At 37.5% G+C, this 11,469-nt stretch overlaps 1 protein-coding gene across 1 annotated transcript; it reads left to right on the top strand.

The window, feature by feature from the left end:
• The first annotated feature begins 280 nt into the window (after positions 1-280).
• Positions 281-10,560, top strand: LOC126815586 (uncharacterized). The gene is made up of 8 exons (XM_050541300.2): positions 281-475; positions 916-1,028; positions 3,565-3,634; positions 5,069-5,305; positions 6,423-6,665; positions 7,451-7,678; positions 8,745-8,849; positions 10,408-10,560. The coding sequence occupies exons 1-8, from the start codon at positions 358-360 to the stop codon at positions 10,539-10,541; spliced, it is 1,248 nt and encodes a 415-aa protein (XP_050397257.2). The 5' UTR covers positions 281-357; the 3' UTR covers positions 10,542-10,560.
• The last annotated feature ends 909 nt before the right edge of the window (positions 10,561-11,469 follow it).

Raw genomic sequence — 11,469 nt, 5'->3', positions numbered from 1 at the left:
TGTGGTTCACTCTTGTCAGTGATATAGAACAGAGGGCATGGCAAGGGACGAAAAACCTAGATCCCGTGTAAACATTGGTGTGCATGTAAAAAGATCCCTTGGCAATTGGAATTCGATATAAGAGTAGGGTGTAATACCGCTGTCCGGGCAAACTTCCCCCAATAGTACACTGTGTGGAATATGCCCGTCTTGATTATCCCGGTCAGGATAATAGGATGTTAAACCCCATTTAATTTCATTTCCTTCTCTGTAGTTTATTTTATAATGGTCCGTGGCACGATACCCGTAGAAAAGGCTGATGTGGAGATTAAAAATATCCAAGTTTCATCTGACTGTGCGGCACAGTGTATCAACTCTATGACTATATTATGTAATGGTTTTGATGTATGTATCCAATCCGGTAGATGTCTTCTCTATACTGACCATGCCACTACTGTCCCTTCCTCAAATACTGAGAATTGTCAACATTATTCAAGTAAGTCTTGTAGTCCACAGTGGGTCAGGGTGTATTTGGCACTGGATCACTAACCAGGAGGTTTCGGGTTCGACCCTGGTGTTTCCAGCCTGGTCTCTACATGTTGCTGCAGCAGGTCTGGTGAGGGGAGGGCTGGTGGATGGAGGGCTGTCAAGGATAATCGGTGCCGAATGGATTAGATGTCCATGGGTTCGCTAAGCAGATCCTGTGTTCCATCTTGGTGTTTTCCAGCATGGTAACCCATTGTTGCTGATGTTCAGAAGGGGGTGGGGGGGTAGGAAAATCGTTTAATAATTTGGATGGGGCGAGTGTCCTATATATCCATTGTCGAGCACATAAAGGAATCCTTAGCAGATAGAATTCGAAGAAGAACTGCCCGAGCAATATTTCGACCTATACACTGCATGACTGGTGCCTTTAAATAAGCTAGTTTGTTTCAGGGTTAGTTAATAGTACTGGACCAGTTATTCCAATGGAGCATGCCTTCTCGGTATTAAAAGATCTGGTTTATAAAAAATTAATTAAGATAACTGTACCCCAGGTGGCTGGAGATGTAAGTATTACTTGGTCTTACGATAACATGACTAGAATCAGTCTACTGTCTGATTCATCGTAAATTTTAAACGGATTTCTTCGATTATGAACAAACTACTTAACGTTGGTTATTATAAACTTACCTGTGTGTTTGTAATGAACTCCCGTTCGATAAAATCCATTGCACAACTAATTATCACAACGATGAAAACAAGTTCTCTCTTGAAAAATTGAAATATCACAAACTTTTCCCCAGAGAAAAATACCAATGTGGAAGATGGTTACGTCACTCTGCGGAAGATATCATTTCGTATTAGGGGTGACAGCATAGGAAATTCAAGTACAATTACGACAAGAATCCATGACCACTCGGACCAAAGATCACTCGGTCCAAGACCAGTCGGACCAAGTGATAGACCACTCAGCCCAAACAAATAGACTACTCGGACCATACAAAAAGACTCGGACCCAACAGAAAGACGACTCGGACCAATAATAAAATGTTGTTTTAATAAATTGATAATTGCGTTTGTTTTAATATAATTACTCGAACCAATAATAAAGTGTTATTTTAATAAATTGATAATTGTGTTTATTTAAATATGACTACTCGAACCAATAATAAAGTGTTATTTGAATAAATTGATAATTGTGTGTGTTTTAATATGACTACTCGAACTAATAATAACGTGTTGTTTGAATAAATTGATAATTGTATTCCAAATCGCAAAATATCGAGAACCACACTTGTAGTCACGTTTAAAAAGGGGCATATAAACGTCCGGTCTTCGTATTATTATGTGCTGTTTATATTAACGCATCAAGGGCGGATAACTTGAAAACGTGTCTCCACCTCCCCCCCCCCCCCCATATATAGTAACCCAGGGGTTAGTGGGGTAGAACGGAATGAAACCACTGGGGATACCGCGAATGTGGAAAAAGTAAAATTAGGCTATCAGACAAGAACAGTATACCCGTATATGTAGAAACTGTCAAAAGTCTGGACATACCGAGTCTCATTGCAAGAGTAAAGAAAAATTAGATTGATATTTTTTTTTGGCACCATTATTAATTAATTTAAAACTAATCGTTGATTTATTTACGTACACAAAATTGAACCAAACAACTCTAAATATAAGAATTCCGTATAAGAATTATTTGCTTCTTTGTATTGTGATTTAATAATAAATAAATAGCATATTGTCTAGCCTTATAATATAATTTAATTGGTCCGACTGGTCTTGTTTTGGTCCGACTGGTCTTAGTCCGAGTAGTCTTTGGTCCGAGTGGTCTGGATACCTACGACAATTGGCATTGAGTTTGAGCGTTCGCACACATAACTACCCGCATTCCTGTATTTAGTTACCGTCTTTTACATTCTAGTAAAATCTCTGCAAATTTTATAGCTTTACTTTTTGAAATATTTTGTTCTAATTATTTGATTAGCGACTCGGATGGGATTATTTACTTTTGAACACGCATGCCGCACAAACACAACTATACATTCGTTTTACGGGCTTTATCAGACTTCGGTCAAAACTGTCGAATCGAGAATTAATGTTCCGCTTCTTACGGGGTCATACGGGCTTAGTAGCATTATATACCCACCCGGGCACCCAATACGGCAATAGACACGCTGAGGGCTGCCGCAACACGCTTAAAGATGTTACTGAAGCGGTTATTATTCGATCGAAAGAATGCGTATAAAATTAAAAATACACTCAGAGAATTCGGAGGTAAGCTTCATGATCCTTGTTAAATTATTTATAACATGAAGAAGATAGGATATTTATAGTTTATTCATGACTTTATTTTTACGAGTATCCGTGCAATCAGTGATATTTTAATTGTGAAGAAAATTTGATAGACTGGCGATCAATGGTTTCCATATAAATCTCCTATGTAATTGCCTTCAATTGATATTTTTCGTCGCCCAAACCCATATACGATCAAAATGATCGCGCTGTCAAACTATCTTTCAATGTTAACCAACCCCCGCAACAGGTATATTGGATTCGACCAATACGTCACGAAGACATTGTTGACATCGACTCAGTCGAAATTACAAGTAAATTTTCAAATTTTTCAAGAGAGAAATTGTTCTCATCGTTGTGATAATTAGTTGTGCAATGGATTTTATCGAACGGGAGTTCATTACAAACACACAGGTAAGTTTATAATAACCAAAGTTGAGTAGTTTGTTCATAATCGAAGAAATCCGTTTAAAATTTACGATGAATCAGACAGTAGTCTGTTTTTATCTTTTTTTAAAACTAAACACAATAGTTTAAACAAGTGCCGGTAGATGTCGACCTCTCGTGAAGGGTAGCTTCAAAAGGCAGGCGGTGAATAGTGCAGCCCAAATAGTCCTGGTTCTCTTATGGGATGGTCAGTTCATCACACTATCGCAAAGGCCTGCTCATATTGTGGACTCCTCTCAGTTTTTCGTTTGATTACTTCTAATACCACTCAGAGGGATTCATCCGACCATTGCTTCAGGAAGATGGGTTCAAGGGTCAAAACGAACTTATGGTTATCATTTTATCTAATTACAGCCGTTTGTATATGTCGCATCTAATATAAGAGATGATATCAACCAAGCTGTATCACCAGTTGATACTGAAGGTAGGTTAATATACACCACTTGATACCGAGGGCAGGTTGGTCAGTTGATACCGAGGGTAGGTTGATATACACTAGTTGATACTGAAGGTAGGTTGATACACACCTATTGATACTGAAAGTAAGTTGATATGCACCAGTTGATAATGATGGTAAGTTGATATACACTAGTTGATACTGAAGGTAGGTTGATATACACCAGATGATACTGAAGGAAGGTTATGTTGATATACACCAGTTGATACTGAAGGTTGGTACTGAGGTTGATATACACCAGTTGGTACTGAATGAAGGTTTATACACAACGGTTGATACCGACGATACGTTGATATACACCAGTTGGTACTGAAGGTAGGTTGATATACACCAGATAGTGCCGAGGTTTGATACTGAAGGTACGTTGACATACACCAGTTGATACTGAAGGTAGGTTGATATACACCAGTTGATACTGAAGGTAGGTTGATATACACCAGTTGATACTGAAGGTGGGTTGATATACATCTGCTGATACTGAAGGTAGGTTGATATACACCAGTTGATACTGATGGCAGGTTGATATACACCAGTTGATACTGAAGTTAGATTATACTGGGCAACGTTTCGACTCTGAGTCTCCAGTCTTTATCCACCAATGCTAAAATATAAAGTATGAATGGAAAATATATTTTTGTAAAAACAATACATGTACATGTCTATATAATTTACCTAACACTGTGTCTGTTTTTCATTCAAATTGCCTCAAACATACTCACTCAGTAATGAGGTCACCTCACTATTAAGACCATATCTAGACAGTCCCACAGCTGGTCTTAATAGAGGGATTTCACTGTACTTGGTCAATGATGACCAATCAGAAACATCTCAATAGTCTACAATTTTTATGTTATTATTGATATAACATTCTCATCGCCACTTTAATATACGTTCAATTCTCTTCACACAAATCACACAAAAAAATATTTCACTAAAATTACTCAATATTACGATGGCGGATTTAGGACATGCAAAAAAAAATATATATCTCGAGCGCTCGAGATACTAAGTCGAGCGATTGAGATAATAAGTGGGGTGCTCGAGCGCTTGAGATAATACAATCGCACAAGTCTCAACCTATGTTTTATGTTGTATAATTTTGTGCATTATTTAATGATACTCTTGCAGAATAAAGATATTCATTTGTCGAGCGCTCGACTTAGTGTCTCGATCGCTCGAGATATTATTAATATTTTGTTTGTATGTCCTAAATCAGCCACCGTAGAAAATCGAAGTAGAGTACATTTTTATTTGCTAAGAAAGTTTCTCGAATTTTCCGGCTTGGTTTCCATTGTCAGTGATGCAGGACACATCGTACACTGTATGGCGTATGCTCGTCTTCATTAGCCAAGTCACTGAAGAACAGCAGGGTTTTAAACCCCCATTTCGTTTGATTTCCAGGTGCCTTTCTACAACAGTTCACTGTCTTTGGAAATAATACTGTACTTACTAAATATGACACGACTTTTTCTAATACTGCTGTGGATGACTGCGCCACCTTTTGTGCCACTGAAGATCGTTTTGATTGTCAATCGTTTGAATATTGCTACACAACGGGCGATTGTTCTTTGAGTAGAATTCATCCAGATCAACGCCCAGATTTATTGACAAAAAACTCATTTTGTGATATGTATAACAGTAAGTATGATATAATTTATAAGAGAAATTCCTCGATGTTCGATGTTCTATGCAACATGTTTCATAATATATTTGTTATGGACAATGTGTTACAGTATATTTGTTCTATGGACAATGTGTTACAGTATATTTGTTATATGGACAATGTGTTACAGTATATTTTTATTCTATGGACAGTATATTATAGTATATATGTTCTATGGGCAATATTTTATATTTTGTTCTATGGACAGTATGTTATAGTATAATTTATTCTATGGACAGTTTGTTATATCATATTAGTTCTACGGACAGTATATTATAGTATATTTGTTCTATGCACAATATGTCATGTTATATTTGTTCTATGGATAGCATATTATAATAAATTTGTTCTAAGAACAATATGTTATAGTATATATGTTCCAAGGACGGTATGTTATAGTATATTTGTTCTATGGACAGTATATTATAGTATATTTGTTCTATGGACATTATATTACAGTATATTTGTTATATGGACAGTTTGTTATATTACATTAGTCCATGGACAGTATGTTGTAGTATATTTGTTCTCTGGATAGTATATTATAGTATATTTGTTCAATGGCCAGTATGTTATAGTATTGACACGATCAATTTGAGTTTAAGAAAACACACAATGACATTACGAGCAGTATAAGATCTTTGCTATCAAACACACAAACGACACAAGGATCCGTAATGCTACCCGGGACGGATATTTATATAAACGGTTCCGTTCCCGTAACCGACTCATTAGAACGCTAAATTTATAGGCCAGTATTACTTTAGTTGAATCAAAAGAATTGAAAGAGTTAATGGGTTTTTCTCATATTTCGTGCTACGGTGGAAAATACACATTTCACTACATTAGAGGGTTGTAAGGAAACGTCGCCCTCATGCTAATGAATCTTACTTATGTTCCTTAAAGTGGTGGCAATTGACAATTTCACTACAGTGGTATGGAAAACGAAATGGGACAATATTTGATATATATAATATGTAAAAAATGGAATGAAGAAACCAAAATCATTAATATTGTCCTGTTTGGTCTTCGATACATTAAAGAAGTCTTATTATGTCTTTAAAGAATTATTTTGTGATTATTTTTCCACAGGACAATATCTAAAAGAATATCAACAATACAAAGGTGAGGTATTGTCGACACAAGCTGATAAAGTCTTGCCTAAAATAGTTAATTCAGAAGACTGTTCTGGTGCTTGTTCAAAAGAACATTCGTTTAACTGTGAATCGTTTGATTTCTGCCGCGGTGATCTACCATCTTGTCGTTTACGAAAAACACACATTTTAGATGCCGGTAAAACCGTGACAACCAGTTCAACTTGTGATCATTATTCAAGTAAGCACAAATAGTTTCTAAATTGTGTTTGTTTTTGGCTACGATTGGGTGCCTTTAAGTTTCACCTGGCAAACTTAATTTCGTTATTAATGCATGTAGCATTTTAAAAATACGTTGAATTTTATTTCAATAATTCGCTGGCGCGTTGGGGTCTTTAGCAGTGGGAGGAAACCGGAGCACCTGTAGAAAACCCACGATGTTGGACAGGCGACCCTACTGCTTGTCACGTACAACCGGGGAATTACAAGATATGATTACAATGCCGGATATGAATAACTTTATAGCGGCACTATTCAAGGGCTAAATCTGGCAATTGCTAGCCTTTCTTTGGGCCTTAAATGTTATATAAATTATTAATTAGACATTTATTAACATGACAAGATCATAATCAACTCTCGATCCCACCGGGTGGCTCCAAGAGATACAAGATGAATAGACGTCAGGGTCCATTTCCTAAGACACGCGGTTCATTTGCTTGTCAACCATTGTCGGTGAATAATCCCGTTTTCTATAGACCTACCATTTTTTGCATTAATACTCAGGCATTAACTCCTAGAGTTAATTATTTCCTTTCTAAGACTTTGATTTCCAATCTCCGCAAATAAAATGGTGATTTGTTACTTTTCTTAATGCATTGCCTAGCGATTGTTAGTTTTAGAATGTCACGCCATGGCCTAAATTTTATACTAATTATTAATTTCTGTGATATAATATTATTTTCCGCATTTTAACTTGAGTATTTCTTGAAGAGCTGTTACAAAAGTCATCAAATTTTATTTTGGCAGGAAACTATATCTTTGATTTTCGCGACACTGGTGGTCGTCTGGTGAAAGGTAACAATGACATCATCATAAATGCAGCTTCGTCATCAGATTGTGCGAAGGTTTGTGTTGATCAAACAGGGATTATGTGTAATACGTTTGAATATTGTGGTAACGTGACACAATGTCGTCTATCTACTGGTGTTTCTATTGGATATCGGACTGAAGCAGATGTCTGTGATGTCTATACAAGTAAGTTGTGGTTCTTTGGTGCTTGAGGCAAAATTTGAGTTGTTAATCATCGATAATCAGGACTGCGTGTTGATTGTCATTATTTCCTTTCACCCAAAGAACATAAACTTATCCAATTAATACGGACTAAATCTATTTGTTAAGGCCAGCACAATTTTTGTCAAGGTCGTTGAGATGTAAATAAGGTTAGGACACGTGATTGTTGGCGAGATTGTAGGTTAGGGTTAGGGTAAGCATTGGGGCTAGGTCCAGGTCCAGGGTTAGGGTTGTGATTAGCGCTAACCCTGTTTACATATCCTGACCTATAACGAAAAATGGAGCTGGCCTTATCATTAATACGAGGCTACTTTATTATATCGTTGAACTATAGCTAATCTCGGCCGTGTGGGCGTATACGTTTATGACATGTTTAAATAATAAATAAATAAATAACAATATATTGATCAGTGTTTTATTTTAATTATGAAGTGAATCAGTAGAGCAAAATATTGGTTCGAGTGGTCTTGATTCGAGAGGTATATCAACTGGTCCGACTGGTCTTTTGGTTGGAGTGGTCCATGGTCCGAGTTGTCTGTCTACCCTTCGGTCAAACTATAGGAGAATAAAATTTGCATAGTGTGTTCAAGACAACACAGTTGTTTTTCGACCAGTAGCCTAAAGACCAATTTGATTAAAATACAGATCTATATTTCGTTTCGTTTTTTTATACTTTTGATGGCCTCTACTACATGAAGATTTGACCGGTTGTAGTGGAAGGTCGGGTCAGGGGTCATACGAGTGGCTTTTGGCCCTATGACATATGACATTTGATTAACCAACCAGCCTTAATGTTTCTAGCTGGTTACCCACAGTTCAAAAACTGTTTCATTGGCTAATCCCTCAAATCAGCAAGAATGCGGGTTATATAACAACACTTCCAGATACTGGTGTAGTAAAGACAAGTAACGCAAAATTTTGAACTATCAAAAACGAAACGAAATAGGATCTGTTTTTTAATCAGAATGTCTAAAGATTGAAAACCTATATTTTCAAGATAAATGTTATTGGTATGTTTCTATATTTACAGGAGTAACCGCTGCTAAACCAAACAATAATAATAATAATAATAATAATAATAATACTAATCCGGGCAATCAACTTTGTAAAAGTAATACATCCACTGACAACACTGGTGAGTAACTTTTAAGGTGATGTTGAAAATAGTCCGTGTAATTCATACGAATCGGATAAATGATATATCTTATTTTTCTAAATCAGATCAATTGTTTCTTACCCCCCCCCCCCCGGGTAATGAAGCCAGGCATCCACTATGCATTGAGCCATGAGAGACATTTTGCCATGACAGTGGCATTACAGCTGATCCTTGATTTGATTTCCAACTGTCAGGGGATCTTTAACTTGTTGTTAAGTGTATACACAGGATCTGAGATTTCGGATCATCCGAACTACTCAACGCTGGGATCTCGGCTTTCGTCACATCCGAACGACTCAACGCTGGGATCTCGGCTTTCGTCACATCCGAACGACTCAACAATGGGTGGGGTCTCGACATATCTCGACTTTCGTACCACCCGAACAACTCAACGCTGGGATCTCGGCTTTCGTACCATCCGAACTACTCAACAATGGGTGGGGTCTCGACATATCTCGACTTTCGTACCACCCGAACAACTCAACGCTGGGATCTCGGCTTTCGTACCATTCGAACTACTCAACGCTGGGATCTCGGCTTTCGGCCCATCTGAACTACTCAACGCTGGGATCTCGGCTTTCGGCCCATCTGAACGACTCAACGCCGGATCTCCGCTTTCGTCGCATCCGAACTACTCAACTCTTGGATCTCGGCTTTCGAACCATTCGATCGACTCAACGCTGGGATCTCGGCTTTCGAACCATCCGAACTACTCAACGCTTGGATCTCTGCTTTCGTCACATACGAACGACTCAACGCTGGGATCTCGGCTTTCGACCCATCCGAACGACTTAATGATGGGATCTCGGCGTGGTTACGAATACGGATTAACAATTAACAAGTAACTAAAGTGTTTTCAAATAAAGAATACCTCGTAACCGCAGTGTTTACGAATAAACATTACTCGTAACCAAGGTGTTTACGAATACAGATTACCTCGTAACCGTTTGTTTGCGAATAAAGATTTCCTTGAAACGACATTAGCAAATGAAGATTACCTCGTAACCACAATATTTACGAATAGAGGCTACCTCGTAACCAAAGTGTTTACGAATAGAGGTTACTTGGTAACCACAGTGTTTATGAATAAAGATTACTCGTCGTTTCCACGGTGATTACGGATAAAAATTACTCGTCGTAACCACGGTGATTATGGATAAAGATTACTCGTCGTAACCACGGTGATTACGGTAACGATTACTCGTCGTAACCACGGTGATTACAAATAAAAGTTAGCTCGTAACCTCAGTCTTTACGAATAAAGGTTAGCTCGTAACCATGGTGTTTACGGATAAAGATTACTCGTCGTAACCGCACTGTTTACGAATAAAATTTATCCTAACTTAAACATACATTATGCAAGAGCTAAATGTGCCTAAATTCTCGGTTCAGAGTGGGTCAATTTTCAGCAAATTCCCTTTACATTATCTAGGTTTTAACTATTATAGTGAGAACTGCCAGCTCTTTATCTAATCTCTCATAATGTATCTTTAAACCTTCCGTGGTTACTAAAACCATGTTTTTCTTTTTATTACAGGTGCGATGATAGGAATAGCTTTCGGTATGCTGCTACCTGGCATTGTTCTTGGAGCTTTAGGATTATTTATATTCCAGAAACGTCGACGTAATTCCGATCCTATGAACATTCAGTTTATTCGTCATAATGATTAACAATATCGTGAAATTAGAAACCTAAGTTATTTTTGATATTTTTTGTGATATAAAATACACTTTTAGTTTTTCTTATTGTTGTTGCACCTTTTCACTGAATATCCGAACCCCTCGGACAGCAATGGGTGGCGTAATGATCCACTCCATCCATGTCAAAGTGATCTTATCCATACACCCCACAGTGATCCATTCGACACACAGCGTAGTTATCCATTTCACACAAGTCCAGAGTTATTCATTCCACACAAATAAGAAATGAGATGAAATGGGGTTTAACGTCCTACTGTTCTGCTCCGACTGGGCTAATGAAGACGGGCATACGCCATACAGTGTGCTATGAGGGAAATTTTGCGCGGACAATGGCACTGCGGCCTTCTCTTATATCAAATGCCATAGGATCTTTTACACGCTAATATGTACACGGGACATCGGTTTTCATCCCATTCGAACGACTATACGTTGTCACTTGCCAAACCCTCTGTCCTGCACCACCGTAAAGGGGTAACCACGTCGGTAAATTCCGACGAACTTTCTCGGCCAACGCAAGGGTCGAACACGGGACCTCACTGTGCCATCGCCACTCCCCACAGCTAAGGATATCCAGAACAGACGCACTCTTCTTATGCACTACAAGTCTCAAAATATTTAAGCCATATGAAAGTGGGTATCATCACTTAACAGTTGAGATGTTATGGTTGGGAAAGCTAAAAAAAACAAAACAAAAAACAAAACCAAAACAAACAATCAATTATGTAAAAACAAATTTTAATGAACAACTGAAATATTTTCTAGCGATCTGAAAGTGGGTATCACTTTTTAACAGTTGGGAAATGCTAAAAAAAAAAATAATTAATAATCAATTATGTCAAATGTTATTATTTTTTTTTAATGAACGACTTATATATTTTAGCCATATTTATTAAAGAAA

The sequence above is a fragment of the Patella vulgata genome, chromosome 3 (genome assembly GCF_932274485.2).
Source record: "Patella vulgata chromosome 3, xgPatVulg1.2, whole genome shotgun sequence".
NCBI lineage: Eukaryota > Metazoa > Mollusca > Gastropoda > Patellidae > Patella > Patella vulgata.
Note: the sequence above shows the minus strand (reverse complement) of the source record. Positions and strands in the feature narration are given on the sequence as shown.